Source organism: Suricata suricatta, chromosome 17 (genome assembly GCF_006229205.1).
Source record: "Suricata suricatta isolate VVHF042 chromosome 17, meerkat_22Aug2017_6uvM2_HiC, whole genome shotgun sequence".
Taxonomy (NCBI): Eukaryota; Metazoa; Chordata; class Mammalia; order Carnivora; family Herpestidae; genus Suricata; species Suricata suricatta.
In genome coordinates, this window is record NC_043716.1 from 56167033 (window position 1) to 56186878 (window position 19846).

Below are 19846 nucleotides of genomic sequence, written 5' to 3' on the forward strand. Positions count from 1 at the left end.
CCCCGGCGTGTCCGGCGGCGTGGAGCACAGGGTCCCATCCTCTCAGGAAGAGGGGAGGGGAGGGGAGTCCTAATCATTACCCACAAGTCCCTCGGAAAGACAAAGGGGCTCAGAGCACACGCAGACTCCGGCCACCAGTGCAAGGTGAGGCCGAAGGCTGTCCTTGACCTTAGAGCACCCCTAGTCCTGGGAAGAGGCAGGCGGGCCAGCAGGACACCGACCCGTCACACCCGCCCCGGGTGGCCCAGCAGTCGCCTCTGCGGAGGGAAGGCACGCCCACGGATCTGCAGATGGCGGATCATCCACGAGTCAGGGGGTGCCTCGGGGAGGGCCTCCTGGCGGCGTCCAGGGGCTGGGCACGCCCACCTGGGTGCATGCCAGCTCCCCAGCCCTGTCCTCAGGCATTCCGCCCAGAGCCTGGCACTCCCAGATGCGATGTCCCCTCCTGGGCCCGCGGCCCTGTCCTTGCAGGCCGCTCTCCAGCATGGCCTGGGAGGGGGCGCAGGGCTGCGTCTCTCAGGTACCCGGCTGACCCAGTCTGTAGGCAGGTGCCCCACCCCCACCCCAGGGTGACCATGACATCAGCCTCGCGGCAGCTGCCACCACACAGGCGGGTTGGGTGCTGCCCCTGCCTCCGCTGAGCTGCCGCCGGATCTCCGAGGTCAGGCCCCTGCCTGGGGAGGACACAAGGACCGCCGGCCGACCCCCACTCGCCCCGCAGGGAGCGCAGGGAGCCCAGGCTGGAGCTCCGGGCAGCCCGCTCCACCCACCCCGCAGCTCACCCAGACACACCACTGCACACGCGGCACCCCAACAATGTATTTTTCTCAGTGGCCACCAGGGGGTGCAAGTTGATTCTGGTATATTCTAGAGTCCATCTCCCTGGTGCTCACACAGGAGCCGCCCCCGATCTCAGCAGGTCCGTCTGTCTGTCCCGGAGCAGAGCTGGCTTCGGGGCACCAGTGCCAGAGTTCTGCCCTGAAGCTGCTCCCACCATGGCCCCGGGGGCTGGGGGTGGAGCGGGAGGGGGCCTCCCCCAGGTCACGTCCCAGGGTCCTGGGTCCTGGGTCCACCGGTCCTCAGAGCAGGCCTATTCTAGAACCACGGTGCCGCCCACCGCCTCCAGGGCGGCCTTGATCTTCTCCGCCTCGGCCTTGGAGACATTGGCTTTGATTTCCTGAGGCAGGGATTCCACCAGCTTCTTTGCCTGCCAGAGAGCAAAGTCAGAAACGGGGCCCGTGGTGCCCCCAGAAAACCTGCCCCAGGAGGGGCCCGGCCGAGCGCCGCCAGCGCCAGGGCAGAGAGAGGGCCGCGCGGCGCGGGGCTCACCTGGACCAGGTTTATGCCCTGGATGTGGTTCTTGATTTCCTTGATCAGCTTCACCTTGTCCACGGGCTTCGCCTCCGTCAGGCGGACGGTGAAATGCGTGCGCTCCTTCTGTTTGGGGATGTCTTCTTCTGCCTCCTGGGAGAGGGGAGACGGCAAGGACGGGGTGAAGCAGGCACCCTTGGTCCCGTGGCCCCGGAGTCGCCAACGTGGCCCAGCAAGGCCTGCAGTTCCAGCAGGAGCCAGTGACCCGTCAGCGGCGGCACCGCCCCCACCGGCTCCTGAGCCTGACCTGGCCCCTCGCCATCTCTCCGGAGGCTGTTCTGAACCCCCCTCCCCCCTCCCCCGCTCAAGTTCCTTCGTCCCTCAAAAACTGTCACTTGTGGGATAGGCAGGGTGACACCAACAGTGCTTGTCAAGTGCTGGAAGCCATTTTCTGAACTCACTAAGAAAAACTCCTTGGGAGGTAAGGCGGGTTTGCGAACCCTCCCGCCGTCAGATGGGGACCGGGGTCTACCCCATTCATTATTTTTGCTTGAGCACCGACCCCCCAAGGCGCCTTGTTGACTGGTATCGGGAGTGACCTGCCCCTTATCCTAAAAACATGCTGACTGCACCGCGTGCCAGAAACTTACAGGAATTTCTTCTTTGTGTTTATGGGAGCAAATATTACTCTTCCCGAGAAACCTGTTTTACTTCCCCTCAAGAAAACAGGCTACTGGCCCCTGCTCACAAAGAACTAACTTTTGCCTTGGCTACACTAAAAACGTTGCCTTGTATTTGTTTTTTTGTTTTTTTTTAAATTTTTTTAATGTTTTATTTATTTTTGATAGAGAGAGACAAAGCATGAGAGGGGAGGGGCAAAGAGAGGAGACACAGAACCGGAAGCAGGCTCCAGGCTCTGAGCTAGCTGTCAGCACAGAGCCTGACGCGGGGCTCGAACCCACGAACGTGAGATCTGACCCGAGCCGAAGCCGGAGGCTCAACCGACTGAGCCACCCAGGCGCCCCGTTGCCTTGTATTTGAATGCTAAAGATCCCTTCCTTCCCCGTGTGATAAGCATCTAGTCACTTACCTCAATCACTACTGATTAAGATCATGCTGGAGTCTTCTACCAATCTATGCTCTGGGAAATTTTTACATGCCAAAGAATTTGTCATCAGAAATCACTAAGGCAATTGCCACTTCTGTTTTGCACCCCACACATTTTTTCCATAAATAAAGCGGACCCTCCGGTCGGCGCAGAGAGGTTCGCCCGGTGAGCAGAAGGCAGCCGAGGCCCCCTCCCAACACGGCCCGTCCTTCAGGGAGCCCTGGACCTGCGGGAGCCGGACTCCGGAAGTCAAGTAGTGGTGCGGGAGACCTGTGCTTGTCCCGTCCTCGGGGTGAGCTGCCCCGTCCCCAGGCGACCCGCAGTGGAGGACTGGGTTGACAGGGAGACGCAGCAGGCGCCACGTGGCCTGGCAGCCGGGGCTGTCCTGGTTCGCACCTGCCCTCTTATCAGCAGTGCCCCTTCGTCCCCCACAGGGTCCTGGCTTAGACAACAGATTTCAGAGTAATCTTCTCTCCTCGCCCCGAATATCCAGGCTGAAAGTAACAAGCCTGTAAATTGCCGCTTCATGGTGGGGGGGGGGCACTCTACAGGACCCCTGACCTGGTTTCTAGCCGGGGACAGATGGCCAGGGAAAGGAGACCGGGGACAGCGACCCAGACTTCAGACACCCGACAACCAAATGCAACTCACAGACCTTGTTTAGATTTGGGTAAACAATCTGTTACAGAGTCCGGGACCATTAGCTAAATCTAAATAGACAGAGAGAAAACCATTGCCAATGACGTTTGTTGTCCAAATGGCTCCTGGCTACGTCAGTACGTCACTACCTTCGTCCGTAGAGACGTGTGCTGGGGTGCGCAAGAAGGCACAGATCAGAAATGCGTCCCAAGGGGCGCCCGGGGGGCTCAGTCGGTTAAGCCTCGACTTTGGCTCAGGTCATGATCTCGAGGTTTGTGGGTTCGAGCCCCGTGTCCGGCTCTGTGCTGACGGCTCAGAGGCTGTCTCTCTCTGTCTCTTTCTCTACCCCTCCCCTGCTTGTACTCTGTCTCTTAAAAAAAACAATGTCAAAAAAAATTTTTTTTAAATCTGCCTTAAGCTTCAAAGCTTCAAAGGACAAATATCAAAACCTTAATAATTATTGAGAATGAGCGAGGGGCGCCTGGGCGGCTCAGTCAGTTAAGCGTCCGGCTTCAGCTCAGGTCATGATCTCACGGTTCGTGGGTTCGAGCCCCGTGTCGGGCTCTGTGGTGACAGCTAGCTCAGAGCCTGGAGCCTGTTTCAGATGCTGTCTCTCTCTGACCCTTCCCTTCTCACACTGTCTCTCTCTGTCTCTCAAAAATGGATAAAAAACAGAAAAAAAAAACGTTTAAAAAAAAGAGAGAGGATGAGCGAGAGACACGGTCGTTATTTGCACATGCAGATTGAACTTGCAAGCTTTTTGTAAAGATTGCAACAGTCCCCCAACCAAACCAAAAAAAGCCTAGAAAACAAAAAGCAAATGCACGTGTGGCTTCAAGTCTGCTGGTTTCCTTGCAGAGACCCCAACCCGTCCGTCACGTCCCCACCTCTCCGCTCCAGCCCGTGGCTCCCTTACCCTGCAGGGGACGCCCTGTGCTCCATCTCCCAGTCATCAGGGCCCTTCCCTGAAACTGTAACCCTCCTCTCCCCTCCCGCTTCTTCCCTACTTTTTTCTCATATTGCTCATTACGCTCAAGTCCTGCTGTTCAACCAAAATTTTCTTCTTCTCACTAGACTCATTGTCAATTTCCCTCCATGAAAACGTGGTCTCCGCGTGGGCAGGGAGGAGGGCCCAGGGGGGCTGCAGGGGAGCCCACAGCCAGCACACACACAGGTCTGCAGGGAGTGCTGACTGATGCAGGGCCCGGCTCACCTCTGGGGCGGCTGCAGTGGCGGTGGCACCAGGCACCGTGCCACCCATTGGCATGAGTCCAACATCCTGGATCTTCAGTGTTTTCTGCAGGGAAAGGAAAGAGCAGTCTCAGTAGCTGCCCATCACACCCAGCAAGCCTGGCACCATCTTCACACTCAGGAAGCTCGCACTTGACAACTTCCTACACACCCCAAATGTACCGGAAACAAGACAAAGGCCTGTGGTACCTTCAGAAGCTCGTTGAGATCTGATATCTCCAGGAGCGTGAGGCTGGCAATGTCCTGGACCAGCTGCTGGATCTTGGGAGGGTACTCCTTGGGGGCGTTATCCAGGGGTGCACCAGCGAGGGCCTCCCCCATCCGATGGCTGCTGCATCTCATCAGCCGCACGGCGCAGACACGGGGCACCTGTTGCCTAGCCCCCCATCCAAACAAAGCTGTCAGCCTGGCACAGGCGAGTGACACAGACCAGGCAACTTGGTGCTATGAGTGCAGTTCTAGCTCCTAGGTCCCGACCCAGGGTTCTGAGATTCCAGCGTCCACGAGAATAAGCGGATTTCCCAGCTGCCTTAAGGCCTTCAAAGAGCCGTAGAAATGCACGCAATTACTGCAGACATGCTACCCACACCGTTAAGTATCCGAGTTGGAAAACTATGACCCACGGGAACAGGGCAGTAACTTGAATGCATTTTGCTACAGTTAGCCTTTCAGAACCTGGGGCCCTCGGACAGCACAACGCCGGCCCCACTGATGGAAGACCTCCAATGTAACTAGGGCTGCAGCGGACACTGAGGTCCGGAGAGAGGCAGGAACTTAAGCAAGGTTCTCTGGGAGCATGTCTAGCACTTTCCGCGGTCCGCGCGGTTAGGGGGCCAGCAAAAGGGGGTCCTCGCGACCCCTACCTCCTCCAGACCCAGACGAGTAGGGGGTGGCATCCCGCCCTCCGCGCGTGGACACCGCCCCCAACCTGCACCTTCGGTTGCCGGCCGAGGGCCCCGACCCTGCCGCCCCGCCAGCCCTCGGCGGACCGCGGTACCTGGCGAGACGGAGCGCAGCGCCCTGAAGCCTGAGACACGGCCCCCAAAGGGGGCGAGCGGCCGCCGGCAGCATCGGTCCGCGGGCGGGAAGGTCACACGCGGCTCCCCAGGAGGAGGACGCTCTAGCCGCCGAGGCCGCCGAGCATACGAGCTGTGTGACGACGCTCTAGCCGCCGAGGCCGCCAAGCATACAAGCTGTGTGATGACGCTCTAGCCGCCGAGGCCGCCGAGCATACGAGCTGTGTGACGACGCTCTAGCCGCCGGGACCGCCGACCATACGAGCTACGTGAGGGCGCTCTAGCCACAGGGGCCCGATGGACGAAAGAGTTGGGGACGGATGCTCTAGCCGACGAAGCCGCCGAGCAAACGAGTTGGAGAGGACGCTCTAGCCGCACCTTGCGCTTGCCTCCTCTCTCTTCCCGAGATTACCCTCTAGGCAACTAGATGCGCAGGCGCAGAGAGTCGTTGGTAGGGGCTTGGGTCTGGATGGTGATCGGCTGGGGGCATGAAAGCTAGAGAAGTCCGACGCTTGGCGCCAGGCTGTGTCCGATTCGGGGAGGCAGTCCCGGCCCCCGGGCAGCCCAGCCGGGTAGAACCTGGGGAAGACTCGCGGCGGCTGACAACGAATTGCCGCCGCCGCGGGGCGGGCACGGGGATCCCAGGTGTCCTTTCCCTCAGGTCCGTGCTGGGGCCCACGCCCACCCTGGGGCCACCTAGCGCCTGGAGCAGCTGCCCTCTGGGCAGCCTTTTCCTTGGTTTCTTCCTCCTCCTCCTGAAGGATTGCCTTTCCCGTCCACGAGGTTGCTGCAGCCCCTGGTGCATCTCGGCAGCTGAGCTCGGGGTTCTCCGCTTACAACGTAGCCAAGGGCTGCGACTGAGCCCGGAGAGGTCGAGGGATAGACAGGGTCCTGGGTGGGAGGGCCAGCAGTTCACCTGGCTGTCTCCAGCCGCCTGCTTTTCCATCCAGCTCCCAGACAGGGCATGGGGTCTTTAGCTTAGACCCCTGTAGCTCCAGCCCCGCTCTGCTGACCCGTGCCCCGGGGGCCCTGAGTCTCTCCTCTTCCAGCTCATTTTCTAAGAGCCGGCATGGAACCGCACTTTAGATCCAGAAGGCAGAGCAGTCCTCAGCCTAGCAACCTCCTACTCTCAGAACGCCTGTTAGTCCACTCCTTCATACGAGAGCTAACACCCAGGTCACCTAAGAGATTTGTTATTTAAGGGATGAAAGGTTTTGAACATTTGCAAAGGGCTGGGAGTCTACTTCTTACATTTTCTTCGGGCTATGACTCTCTGTAGAGTCAGACTAGATGCCTGGGCTTTGCAAGTCTTGGAGGAGTCAGGGCAGAGCAGGGCTGGGTGGGGAGGGCTGCTGCTGGGCTCCCCAAGGGCACAGCTCGGTGGCACCCAGTCTCAGGGAGGGAGACGTGCACCGCCAGAGCAGTGTCCGCCCCTGGAGACTCGGAGGAGGCTGGCCTGTGGACCCATGCCCACACACTCTTGCCCAGAGCTGGGCCAGCTGCCCGCCGCCTGCTTTCTGAAGAGACACTGCCTACTTATTGAAAGACATTTTATTTTCAGTGTTCCATTCCGCCTACTCGGGGCACTGGAGGAGATGGCAGCTCAGAAGCAGAGAAGTTGGAGACGAAGCCCCGCCTTCCCGGGAGGGCCGGGAGCGCCTGCTGACCGCCGGGGGCACACACACTAGTGGGACCACAGGCCCCACAGGCCCGGGCCGCAGGGGACAGGGCTCCCCTCCGGCAGCCCTCACAGGCCACACTGGGCCGGGGGCTCCCTCTCAGAGAAGGTCCTTTGCTCCCACCCTCTGAGGCTTGGGCCTGGGGAAAGAAGTCAGTGACCCAACTCGGGGGGATGGGGATGGGGGGGCCTGGAGCACGGAGTCAGCAGAAGAGGACAGAAAGGGGGAGGGGCCGGGCTGAAGGGCCACCCCTGCCTGTAGCAGGGACACTACATGGCGGTAAGAGGAGAGCAAGGCAGGAGGACGCGAGTTAGAGACGGAGGCGGCGGTTTGTGAGAACCGTAGTGTTGCTCTGGGTGGCCGGCTCCCAGCCGCGGGTCAGTCAAAGGAGATGAGCTGGGCTTCGCTGCCCTGTGCCGGTGGGCCCTGTGCGGGCGGCTGCTGGGCCACGGGGGGCGGCTGCTGGGGGGGTCCCCCTGAGGGCGCCATCTGGGGGGGGACACACAGGAACCGTTGGTCCCGCCTTCCCACCCTCTCCCCCCAGCTCTGTAGAACGCGCCGTCCTGCTCTGCGCCCGGGAGGCCCCTCCTCCCTGCTCTCTTCCTGCCCCGGCACAGACCCCACGCGCTCCCAGCCAGCGTCTGCGGACTCGAGCGGACACGGCCCTGAGCCGTAAGTGAAGGCGTGGCTCGGAGATCAGCGGTGTGCGTGACGTCCCGCTGCCGGGAAGCAGTCTGGCCCGCGCGGTCTGCCCTCCCCGGGGCGGCCCCACCGTCCTCGCGTCCTGAGCCGCAGTGACCGCCTTGGGTGAGGCTCACCTGCTGGTACACGGGCTGCTGCCCGGAGAGGTAGGGCTGCTGCGGGGGCGGCATCGGTGCGTCCTGGCTGGGGAGGGTGTTCATGAGGTTCTGTGAAGGCGAAGCGAGCCCCACGTTACGGAGCCCTGACGGCAATAAAGGGGGGCCGTTTCTGACCCGAAAAACCGAATGCCCACCAGCTAGGAGACCCTAACGGTGGGGACGGGGATCGCGAGCAGAAGGACAGGACTTCCGGTGCCCCCGCCACCCCGGCCACCTCCGTGTGGACACCGGTCTCGCACCTGCATGCTGTAAGGCTGGTAGCCCATGGACACCGACTGGCTCCCCATGTAAGCCATGGCGCCCGGCTGCGGAGGCTGGGAGACGGCCGGCAGGCTCTGAGCTGCCTGGGGTGCCACGTTCTGCGGAGGGAAGGGGGTGTCGGGAGAAGAGCTGGGGCCCGTGTCCCCGGGAGGGGCGCCCCCACCTGCCTACCTGGTAGCCCTGCGTGGGAGTGGGCTGGTAGGAGGAGTAGGCTGGGCTGGCGGTGGGGCCCGCTGGGCCCTGGGGGGCCGCCTGCGCCCCTGCGGCTCCTGCCGGGTACATGTAGGCGCTCACCATGCCGGGATCTGCGGGAGGACAGGAGCAGGCTCGTCCCCTGCGGGCCGGGGGCGGGGCGGGGCCGGGGGCCGGGGCCGGAATCACTTTTGTGGCTCCCTTTCTGTTGTGAATTTTGGAAGCAAGTTCACATTTCGCGTTCTCACACACAAAAAAGAAACGAAGCCAAGGAAAGTAAGAACTCTAAAACGGAATAAAACCAGAAGAGATGGCCCAGCTGTGCCAACAGTAAGATGACGACCAGGAGGAGTGGTGAAAATGAGCCCTCAGACCTTCTGACTCTCAGCGTCTGGACCCTGCGTCCTCGGCCCAGAGACCGAGGACACGGACCTACTGAACCCGTCAGCGACCTTTCCCGGGCGGCTCAGGCTGGCATCCGGAGCCACTTCTGTGCGTTCCAGGAACGGACAGCACAGGACACGTGTGTGGACAAGAGACAGGAGATACAGGCGTGGGAAGGGGAGCAAGCTGCGCCCACGTGCAGACAGGCCGTGCGCACCCACACCTCCCGGCGCCCGCCCCACGCTGAGCACACGCAGGCCCCAAACAGCCTCCGCTCCCAGGCCCTCGGGCTCGCCGGCCGGGAAGCAACAGGAACAGGAAATGGAGCAGCTAAAGGGCGTTCCCAGGGCCACACCTGTGACAATCCGAGTGTCCTAACAAATTGTGAAATCTGAACAAAATGGGTCTGCCCAGACGTGAATGATGAAAGGGTAAACAGCAGAGAAGATAAAGCGGGGGGCTCCTTAGCGAAGGGCATCGTGCCTGCCACTCACTCTTAAAAGGTTCAGGAAGGAAAAGCGACGTTTTCATAGAAGGGAGCGAACGTAATGAAATGTTAACGTTGGAGAAACCTGGAAAACTCTGCACCGCTCTTCCCCTTCCCTGTAACTGAAGTTATGCCAGAACAAAGAAGGAAAAGCTGGGCCCGTGGGAGGCGCCTGCCCGTTACCTGCTGCGGCCCCCGGCATGCTGGGGTAGGGGCTGCCGGCCGCGGGCGCCGGCTGGCTCATGTACACGGTGTGCATGGGGGAGCCCTCCACGGAGCCCGCTGGGCTGAAGGTGCCCGGGAAGCTGGTTGGGCCAGACGGCTGGTAGAGCACACCCCCCGCCGCGGGCACGGCCTGGAGCTGCGGGCAGAGAGAGACGGCGGTCAGGGCAGGGCTCGGTCTCTGGGGTCCGTGGCGGGGGAGGACCCAGCGGTGGGCACGTGCCTGGGCATAGGGCAGGGAGAAGGCGGGCATCTGGGCCCGCATCTGGATGGTCTGCTTCTGCTGCTCCAGCCGTATCTGCCGCTCCTTCTCCTGCTCCTGCAGCCGCTGGATGGCCAGCTGCCGCTGCACCTCCAGGTACTCCTGCGGGGCACGAGGCGGGGTCAGGGCCCCCCGCCCGCGGCCCCGGCCCCCCCTCAGCGGGCTGCCCGCCACACCTGCTTCTTCTGCCGCATGATCTCCAGCTTCTGGGCCAGCTGTATCTGGCGCTGGCGCTCGGCTTCCTCGGCTGCCCGGCGAAGCTTCTCCCGGTGCTCTTCCCGCAGGGCGCTGAGGGCCCCCCGGGCATCGCGGATCTGCGCCAGCTTGTCCTGAAGCCCCTCGTAGTATACTGCGGGGAGAGGGTGGAGCCGGGAGCCCTTGGCGCGGGAAGCAAGCCCTGGCTGCCCCGGGCTGGGTTCTCTTGTGGCCGCCAGGCCTGCCTCTGCCCAGCCCAGTGCTTGTCAACAGGGCGCCAAGGGGGTGTAGGGCTCCCAGGGGCGGGGCTGGGGTGGGATTCCTCCTTGAGCTGAGGGACCCACGCTCAGGGGGACGCCTCCCATTGCTGGGAGCACTCCCCGAGTGACCCGTGGCCCAGCCCCGCCCCCACCCCAAGAGCCTTCGCCAGGCCCACGGCCACCGGGCGGCGTGGGCAGCGCGGGGCGCAGCGAGGCCGCCAGGGAAGGGCACCTACGCCTGCGCTCGTCCAGCTGGTTGAGCAGCTCCAGCAGCTGGGGGTGCATGCTGTTGACGGACTGGAACAGGGACAGCACGGCCGAGTCGTTGGTGATGCTGCGGCCGCGCACGTGGTTGCTCTTCATGCGGTTGACGAAGGTGGTGACGGCGTTCTGCAGGGCCTTCAGAAACTGCGCGTGGCTCTCCTCCGACTCCCCGTTCTGGAACTGCGGCTGGGGACACGCACGGAGCTGAGCGAAACCCCCACCCCTGTGCCCTCCAGGCCCCGGGGCAGGGCCACTGCGGCTGCACAAGCCCCGGGCGGGTCCCGCCGCTCCAGGGGCAAAGCTCCGAGCCTGCCGGGCGTCTGACTCTATCCTCCCAACGTGCCACTGAGCCCCGAAGAGGCTCGCCTCCTGCGCGTGGGCTCCGTGCTGGCCGAGCCTGGGGGCCCCGGCTCCCAGCCCTTCCGCCCCTCCCCCAGAGGGGCCTCCTCGATGGAGTCTCGTGGTCAGTGACCGACAGAGCCCCGAAGCTCCAGAACAGGGCAGACTCATCCGAGTGGTCTGTCCTGCTCTAGGCAGCAGGTGGCCACGTTCCGGACCACAGCCAGCCACAGAGGCTCCACGGAGTTCTCGGCATGGACGGCATGCCTCTGGGAGGGCACCATGGGCAGGGCCCCGGCCCCACCAGGAGAAGGGCCCATACGGGGCCCACAGAGGGAGCCACAGCCTACCTCGCCAAAGGGGCCGCTGGAGGGGGCCACAGGCTGAGACTCTGTCTCCGGGAGGGGCGTCTAGAAGAGGCCAGAGGGTGAGAGGGGCGTCCGGCCTGTCCCAGGCCCCACCCCCAGGACCGCAGGCCTGGAGTGCCGAGAGCAGCCCACCTCCAGCGCGCTGGCAGGGACCGAGTGCCCCTCTGCGGGCGGCGCGGCTGGCTCTGTCAGGGGCGCGGGCGCGGACGGCGTGGGGCTCTTCCGGGCCTCCTCCTGCTTCTTCTCCCAGTAGTTCCGGTTCAGGTACCGGGCGAGCTGCGTGGGCAACAAAGATCACTCCCAAGGGCCAGGGGGCAGCAGGGGAAGGCACCGCGGGCAGGGCGTCCTCACCTCAGGGTCGATGTCCTCAGCCAGAGGCGCCGATGAAGTCTGAGGAGACACAGGCCAGATCAGCAGTGACCTACAGGCTCAAATAGTCACCCAGCCCCTCCCAGGCCATCGCTCAGGACGCTGGGATGGCGGAGCATCCTGACTCATGGACACGGTGGGCACCGGGCACTGGCCAGTCTGTCCAAGGGGCCCCTGGAGCTCTGGGTGGGGCGCCCCCACACCCCTCCCCAGAAACCACACTGTATGCGTCCCAACGGCAGGCACAGGGCTGTCCTTGGGCCTTTGGCCAGCTGCCCCCCCTGCTCATGCAGCCCTGCAGAGCTCACAAAGACTTCCTAAATCTTCTGGCCCACCTGCCACCCACCCTCTCTTTACAGAGGGGGCTGAAGTCAGAAGAGGCAGACCACCTTTGACCCCAGGGTTCACCCATCTCCTCTTCTCAGGGCGGGGGGCCTCCGGCCTTCCCATGTCCTCTCCCCTTACAGGGGACCCCTGGCCAGGGGTCAGCCCGGACCTCGACCTTCACCCACTCCATCAGGCGCCACCCTTTCTGGGGCAGCCCCCCCCCACCCCGCACAGAAGTGTGGCCCAGCCTGGGACGGGCTCACCACTGGTGAGGAGTACAGGCTGCTGGCAGGGGGCGCCGACGAGGCCACGGGCGCAGGCTCTGCTTTGGGGTACGTGGCAGCGGCGTAGGCAGACTTCTGTCTCTGCCGGAGAGCAGGGAAGTGTCGGGGCGCAGGCGACTAAGCCTCCACGCTCCTCAGCCCGCCCAGCGCCCCCAGACCAGGGGAGCCTCCCTCCGGCTCACCATCCTCTCCTTCTCCTCGGCCTCCGACTGCGACAGCGCCAGGGCCAGCTGCAGCTCCTCCTCCTCCTGCAGGGCCGTCTCGTCCCGCTTGGGGGGCAGCTGGGGACAGACAGGCTGGTGAGCGGGGCCCAGGGGAGGCGCCCCTTGGGGACCCGGGGCCAGGGGGCTGGTCAGGCACTCCGGGGGCAGCTGGGGACAGAGGCTGGTGAGCGGGGCCCGGGCTGAGCAGTACCTGGGACTGCTGGGCCAGGGGGCTGGTCAGGTACTCCGGGGGCAGCTCTGCCGTGGACGCCGCCTTTCCTTCTGCTTTCCTGCGGGCGAGAGGACACCTTACCCCAGCCCCCTGCATCCCCCCGGACGATGCAGAAGTGCCACGGGCCACACTCTAGAGAAAAGCCGGTCCCTTGAACCAGCTGTTGCCACTGGCATGCGGGACCCCGGGCAAGTCACTGACCTAAGCCCTAAACCCTCTCCTGAAAATGAGGTTCCAACACGGAAAAGGAAGTTTCCAGGGGAGCAGGCTGCACACCCCATCTTGGATGCCGGGACAGACAGCACGGGTCTCCAGAGGGGCTGCAACCATGCGGGACAAAGTCCTGCCCCTGGGATGGCACCAGCAGCGAGGAACCCGACTCTAACCGGGGGGCCTTTGACCCAAACCAAGGGATGCCCCGCAATAGTCAAGGCCCTTTGGAAACGTATGCGGCAGGACAGAGAGTTTCAGGGAGCTGAGGAGGTGGGACGGCCACCTGCTGTGAGCCGCGGATGGGGGGCGGATGCGCCTGACAGGGACCTCGTGGGACCGGAGCGGGGGCGTCCACGAGGTGTTGGGCCCGCGCTGACGTTGCGTGTCCCAGTTTGACGACTGCTATGCTCCCAGGGGCACACGCTTCTAGGGAGAAAGCGCGGGCTACGGTGTCGGGGTGCTACCCGCAGCTCGCGCTCGGAGGTCCGGGAGGAGCACGATGTGTGTGAACACGACATGCAGGCGGGTGGGGACAGGACTGTCGACACCGAGGGAGCAGGGGGGAGGCCGCGCGTGCAGCTACTTACTGACCCTGCAGCTTTTCCCTGAGTTTACCTCCAAACCCAAAAGGTAAGACGCGAACGGACCCCAGCAACCTGCTGGCAGCTCTGAAAGGCCGGCCAGGGCGCGCGCGAGGCCCTGGGGCGGCCGGCAGGGACTCACCTGTTCAGCTGCTCGTAGCAGGGCTCACACACGCGCACCTCCTTCTCGATGCCGAACTTGGGGATGGTGGACGACTTGGAGGAGCACTTGCCGCAGAAGATCTGGCCGCACGCCCGGCAGTGGTGCTGCAGCACGGAGCGGGTCAGGGCACGGCCTGGAGCTGGGCCGCTGGCCCCTCGCGCCCACCCGGCCCACCTCCGCCCGCTGCTGCGTGCCCCGGGGCCGGGCCCCGACTGCAGGCTGGGCCAAGAGCCGGCAGAAGGAAGGCCTGGGTGGCCACGAAGACCCTCGGGAAAGAGCACGTTCCCAGGCTCTCAACTGCAGCCCCCATTGGGGTAAAGGAAGTCGAGTTTCAAAAAACCACACACGAGTTGTGCTCAGGGATGAGTTTTTGGCGGGTCGCCGAGGACAGCAGGTCCGGGGCGGCAGCTCAGACCCCAGCCCGCTGCGGCCTGTGCTTCAAGGGGAGAAGCAGCAGCGGGAGGGCTGGAGCGCACAGGCCGCTGGCCTCGAGGCGCAGCTAAGGGGGCCGTAGGCCCGGGGAACATGCGTTCGAGCCTCCCCTGGCCCCACACCCACAGTGTTCTTGTCCCCTGGGGGACACAGCCCTGCCCACACTTCCTCTGCCATTAGACTCGGGAACCCTGATGGCCACCTGGCTGAGCGCTAGACTTGCTCCCTGCACCACAAGGTCACAGCCAAGAGGGAAAGGACCTCAAGTGGATGCAGTGGCCTTAGGGCGACAGCGGGCGGTCTGGGGACTGCCCTGGGGTGGGCGCACTCACCTTGCGGGTCACCACCCCAAACTGCACCCTGCAGCGGTGGCACTCCTCGGCATCCACCCAGTCGGGGGCCTGGGGGAAGGGCAGAGTCAGGATCACATGGCCCCTTCCCTGCTGAGACCCCCACTTTCTGCAAACGGGGGAAGCCCCCGGAGAGGGCAGGGGCGGGGGGCCGAGTCCGCAGACGGGAGGAAGGAGCCCGTGCACCCTCTTCTTTCTAAGGCCGTGAGCGCAAGGCCTCCCGCCCTTGTGAGGATGTAACCGTGGGGCCGGCTGCGCGTCAGCCATGGTCCACAGGCACCTCGATCCTCCTCCTGCTCTCAGCCTGACGAGACCCGGCTGCGTGTTCTACTCGAGACGTCATTTGAGACGGCAGCTCCCCTGCAAAGTTCCCAACAAGCCGGGACCCCCAGGGTTTCCCTCCTGCTTCCTCAACGCAGCCGAACTCCCGGACCCCGGCACCTGGTGAACTCACTCTCTCTGCAGCAAACATGGCGTCACTCTCCTTAAACTCTGGGAAGACGTGTCCTGGAGAAAAGAGGCCGTGGTCACCACCAGTGCCACCCTGGCAGGCAAGGCCCTGACCGCCTCACCTGCCCTGGCCCGGCCTGCCCTGAGGCCTCTAGGAGCCGCGTGCTGACTCTTGGCATCCACCTCCCCAAACAGACCTACAAAAGGAGGCTCAGAGTCCCTGGGTGCAGAGTGCAGTGACCCGGCACCAGGCGAGGGAGGGCACCTGGGGGCACGAGTGGGCCTGCCCAGAACCCAGGGTCCATCTCCGCCGGGCCGCTCTGCCCCGGGGCTGTGGCACGGAGCCTGGCCTCACTCATCCTCCCTGGGCCTCCCACCTGGCCCCCCCTTCCTCCAGCCAACTGTACCTCTCAGGACTCTTAAACCAATGCCCAAACTCGGCTGAGGCGCAGACCCCTTGGGAATTCGAGCTTCGGACGCTCTCCTCGGGACAGCGGATGGGAGCACATTCCCGCCATCCCAGGTCCCAGGTCCAGGGACTGACACCAACTCACCAACGTGGACAAGACTCTGGTCACGTATTCAAGGTCCTACTGACCCATAGCCACCAGACACGGCCCCTGCCCCCGGCCTCATTTTCAGGCCGGAAGACTCTGCTCGGGTCAGGGAGGCTCCCGCCCAGCCACGGTGGCCCAGCCTCTCATTCGCTGCCCGGCGTGCGCGCCAGCAAGCCCTCCTGACACGGCCTGAATAGGCCGCCTCCTTGTCAGACCCCACCGCGGCAGCTGGCAGGACCCTGAGCGGTCATGGCCCAGCTTAAAGCCCGCCTGGGGCCTCCTGCTGTGCCCCAGGTGCCCTGGAACCGAGTCCTCCGTCGGATTCCAGGGCCCGGCCTGTCTCACTGCCTGTTCTCTCGTTCAGCCGCCTGCTCCCAGGCCCTCTCCAGCCCTCATGCTAACCCAGCCCCTCAGAGGCAGAGTTCCCCGCCTCTACTTCTTTCCCAGGACCCGACGCTCAGGAATCGCCTCCTCTGCTAACTCGTCACTCGTGTGCCATCTGCCCCATGCCCTGGTCTTGCCCTGACTGGGCACGAGGTCCAGAAAGGCGGGGGTGACAGGCTGCCCCACAGGGACACCACCCCATCTCCCAGCACCCGGCACGCAATATGGTGCCGTCCTCCGCCCCAAATACAGAGAACACAGCCTTCCTTGGGGCAGCCTGGTGCGGAGTGGCCCCTCGGCTCCTAGAGGCTGCGTCCCGAGCCTGGGCCCTGACAGACCCCGCCCAGCTCACCTTCCACCTTCATGATCTGGTACGTGTCCTGGACCACCTTGTACTTGGGCTCATTCCGGAAGGCATGTGCCCAGGCCTGGATCAGATACAGAATCTTGTTTCGGACGTTCACCTCCACCTGCCTCTGCAGAGAATGGAGGCAAGACAAGGGCGAGGGCCATGAGAGACGAGACCACCCCAGAGGTCGTGTGGGGAAGCGGCAGGGAGACAGCAGCACTCTGAGCACGCGGGCCTGCAGGGGTGGGGGGAGGCCCCCTTGGGTGGGGCACAGGGGCCATGCCCGGACCCACTCCCGGCGCCCGATGCTCCTCCGTGAAGCCCTGGCCCGAGGACAAGTCTAGCACAGCCGTGTACCCACTCAGGCTCTGACTCGTCTTCGGCCCCCTGGGAAAGCTGGGGTCTCCCTGAAGCCCCGCTCCCCAGACCCACTCGCTGCCCTGCTACCACCTGCCTCCTCCTGCCTTGCCCCACGGCTCCCTGACCTAGCCCACAGGCCCCCCCGTCTGTGACCTGCTGTGGCTCCAGCCGCCCGTCCCTAACGGGGAGAGCCCGGCGGGCCTGCGCTGAGCAAGCAGACCGAGGCCGGCCGCCTCCCCGCTGGCTGTGTAGGTGGGGGACGGCTGCTAGAGGAACCTCCCCACCAGCAGAGCCCCTGTTTCTGCCAGGTTCAGGCATGGCCAGTCACATTCCCAGAGCCTCGGGGACGCTCAGGAAGTCAGCAGGGCTAGCAGGCTGCCCCGCCCACAGAGACGGCGGTGTTGGGGCTGGGCTCCTCGGCTGCCCCCTCATCCCCCCACCCCGTGGCCTCACCCCCGTGGGACGCTCCTCCATCTCAAAGAATAGCTGTACCGGCCACTCTGCATCACTCAACCCCCTGCTGTCACCGCCACACCACAATCCCTGCAGCTGGGCCCTGGATGACGTCCATCCTCTACGAACGAGCACATGAGACCCACTCCCCCAGGATCCCTGCTGAGCTGTCTCCCCCAGCTCTGCCCCCACGGACACATCAGACTCACGTGCCCCCCTGCTCAGAGTCCCGGCTCTGCATGTGGGACCCCGCACCCCAGCCACCCTTTGGGGCTCCTTGCAGCCACTCAGGCACACACAGCTCCTTCCCCACCACCCAGTGAGGCCCGAGCCTGGCCCCTGGGAAGCCTTTCCTCTGGGAACGGCAGGGGCTCCCGTGTCCCCAGACGCAGGGGCCCGGCTCACTTCTGGTGAAGCCCCGACCTCGCCAAGCTGGACTCTCGACCTGCTCCGCCTCCTGTCCTCTGCTCGGCCTGGCTCCTGCCTCAGGCAGCAGCAAACACCCAGGAGAGCCCGGCCGCGGGGCCACCGTGCACTCCCTGGCACCTCTGCAGGGCTCACCTTCAACAGCTCCTTCAGCTCCTCCATGGTCTGCTTGTTGGCCACCTCGTCGTGCACCGTCTGGCCGCAGTTTTTCACCACCGACTCCATGACCTGCGGGACCCAAGGAAGGGACGGGCCGAGCCCCTGGTCAGGGTAGGGAGGGCCTCTCGGACAAGCCCACCTGCCCGTGAGAAGACAGGCCCCTCGGGCATCGAGGGGTCCGCGTGGCAGCTCTGGGTCCAGCAGCAACCAGTGCTACAGGCGCTCCTCCTGACTCCAGTTTTTACCACCAGGACAGAGACTAGAGTCAAACTCAGGGCCCTAGGTGGCATGGCTGAGGCCCTGCCCTCATCAGGGCTGCTCATACCTGCCTGCACTCCCCAGGCAGGTGGGCCAGGCCCCAGGCTCAACTCATCTCTGCCTTCCCGATGGACACCGGGCATGCAGACCCTTGAGGTGCCACAGTGCAGGAGACTAGTTACCTCCAGGGCGTACAAGGCCACGTGCGGGTTCTTGTCATTGACTTTCTTCTTGATGGAGCTCACGGCATATTTTGCTCTGGAAGAAAAGGCCGCCGGCAAAAGAAAGAGGAGGAAAAGCAAACCATCTCAGACGCTAACGCTAACGTGATGGAAGCCCACCCACCCTCTGGTCCTTGAAACCCCCAAGCAAACATCCAGAGTCATGCACTGCCAGACCGTATGGAGAAAACCCTTCTGTCGTCCCCACATCCCAGAACGCCCCCTGCAGAGACCATTCAGTTTTCTGCCTCAGGACCTCCTGCTGCCAGGGGGCCAGCCGCTGCCGGGCTGCAGGGCTGCCGGATCCGGGCGCATGAGGGCACCACGCAACCCTGAGAGCGCCGTGGTGCCGCCCGCCTCACTTACTGTGTGTCCCCCTGGCGGATGAGGTCACAGATCTGGAGGATGGACTCCCAGTCGGTCTCCAGCAGAAGCTGGCTGGTTGCTTTGTCTAAAGCAAAAACGCATCATTATTGGGGCTTGGCCTTCACCTAATCGCCTACGTGACCCAGAGCTCTGCAACTGGGAGACGGTCTCCTTCCTGTTTCAGGCGTTTGCACTGAACGGAAAACCACCTGGAAATCCTCTTGCCCCTTGATAATCACGAGAGCGCTGTCCTTCTCAGAGAAAGGACAAACCGCTTAAAAAATAATGATGCAGAACACCGTGGCGCACTTGTGGGCCAAGTGCTGTTCCAAACGCTTTCCGTGAATGCTGAGTCCTCACTCTGCCTCACCAGCGGGCTCCTGCTTCCGTCCTCCTTACTGACAAAAACCACGAAGCTTACAAGGAAGGTCACAGGGCGCCCAGGGGCAGAGCCAGGCAGGGTTCAGCACCACACTCAGCCACCTCATCCCGCAGAGCCCCTGGCCCTCCCCAAGTTTAGCCCAGCTGATGAGATCCCCACAGGGGTGAGGCTGGCAAAGATACAAGTGTTGTGAGGGGTGAAGACAGGACCCCCGAGAAGGACTCCCCGACTAACGCCTTCACGCTCTCCACATCACGGCGGCCTCAGGCAGACACGCAAGCTCTGCGCCTCCAGCCCTGCTGGCTCTCCGGCCGGGGACACTCAGGTGATCTAACAAGGTGTGCCCACTCTAGTGCCCGTCAGGTAGTGACTTGGGGATTGATCTCTGCAGGGCTGAGCCACCTCTCCGCCTGCGTGTTCTCAGAATAAGGAAGGTGCCTCGTCTGAGGTCTTCTCCAAAACCATATTCAAGGGGAAGGCACGACAGGCTCAGACTGACCACTGGAGCACCGACCCCAAACGGAGCCCAGCAGTTTCACTGGGGGCGGGAGAGAACATGTCCGTAAACATTCACTTTCCTTGCTAAAACTTGGGACCTCCGGGAGGCTACGAAAGGATCAGGTCCACCTCCAGCAAACAGAAAACCGGCCTTCCTAAACCACCGCGGCCTTCTGGGAGCCCAGTGGGGCCAGACAGGGCTGGCCTGGTTCCTAAAAAGAAGCGCTCATAAAAGCGTGACAAGTCTCAGGAAAGACACTACTGGTTCCAACCTTTGGAACCTAATGTTTGGGACACCCTAGGATTTGGGGGGGAGCGGGTCTATGTGACCAGGTCACTCGTCTCCGTGACTCAGGACTTGCTCGTGGCCCGCTCAGTCAGATGCTCGTGGCTCTGGGAGCTGATCGTTTCCCCGGGACCGGCCCGCTCCCGGCCCAGTAGCAGAGCCCCGAGCGCAGTCGCCGCGGGCGTGGGCCCGGCCTCCTCCGGGGACCCTCACCCTTTCGGGTCGGAGCCCGCGCCCAGCGTCCGGGACTGCTCGGTCCCCACAGCTCGGGCGCGTCCACCCACACCCCGGGGACCCAGGTCGCTCGGCAGCCGCCTCCCGGCTCAGCTCCAGGACGCCGGCCGAGCCGCGGGGGGCGGGGGCCATATTACCTAGGAGACGCTCGAAGGTGCCGCTGCCGCGCCCCATAGCGCCCCCGGACCCCGACCCGACGCGGCTGCGCTCC

General features: G+C 63.8%; 2 protein-coding genes across 2 annotated transcripts; both read right to left on the reverse strand.

The window, feature by feature from the left end:
- Positions 1-795: 795 nt before the first annotated feature.
- Positions 796-5380, reverse strand: MRPL12 (mitochondrial ribosomal protein L12). The gene is made up of 5 exons (XM_029929081.1): positions 5307-5380; positions 4499-4685; positions 4272-4355; positions 1330-1464; positions 796-1207 (listed from the first exon to the last, which is right to left on the reverse strand). Exons 1-5 carry the CDS (start codon positions 5378-5380, stop codon positions 1091-1093), a joined length of 597 nt encoding a protein of 198 aa, XP_029784941.1. The 3' UTR covers positions 796-1090.
- A 1478-nt stretch (positions 5381-6858) lies between these two features.
- HGS (hepatocyte growth factor-regulated tyrosine kinase substrate) lies at positions 6859-19809 on the reverse strand. Its single transcript, XM_029927913.1, has 22 exons — positions 19773-19809; positions 18236-18320; positions 17831-17906; positions 17367-17459; positions 15996-16119; positions 14707-14759; positions 14235-14303; positions 13450-13574; positions 12493-12571; positions 12261-12359; positions 12058-12159; positions 11450-11488; positions 11231-11374; positions 11081-11140; positions 10364-10577; positions 9849-10021; positions 9634-9774; positions 9372-9549; positions 8297-8430; positions 8104-8223; positions 7823-7912; positions 6859-7493 (listed from the first exon to the last, which is right to left on the reverse strand). The coding sequence occupies exons 1-22, from the start codon at positions 19807-19809 to the stop codon at positions 7383-7385; spliced, it is 2346 nt and encodes a 781-aa protein (XP_029783773.1). The 3' UTR covers positions 6859-7382.
- Positions 19810-19846: the final 37 nt, after the last annotated feature.

Excerpts from the sequence above, each read along its gene's own strand:
- MRPL12 (XM_029929081.1), bottom strand. The coding sequence starts at position 5,380 with ATGCTGCCGGCGGCCGCTCGCCCCCTTTGGGGGCCGTGTCTCAGGCTT. Across the intron at positions 1,465-4,271 it reads CCACTGCAGCCGCCCCAGAG|GAGGCAGAAGAAGACATCCC; the intron begins GTGAGCCGGGCC and ends CCCCTCTCCCAG. Across the intron at positions 1,208-1,329 it reads AGGGCATAAACCTGGTCCAG|GCAAAGAAGCTGGTGGAATC; the intron begins GTGAGCCCCGCG and ends GCTCTCTGGCAG.
- HGS (XM_029927913.1), bottom strand. The coding sequence starts at position 19,809 with ATGGGGCGCGGCAGCGGCACCTTCGAGCGTCTCCTAG. Across the intron at positions 12,360-12,492 it reads CCCTGGCCCAGCAGTCCCAG|CTGCCCCCCAAGCGGGACGA; the intron begins GTACTGCTCAGC and ends GTCTGTCCCCAG. Across the intron at positions 7,494-7,822 it reads AGCAGCCCGTGTACCAGCAG|ATGGCGCCCTCAGGGGGACC; the intron begins GTGAGCCTCACC and ends GTCCCCCCCCAG.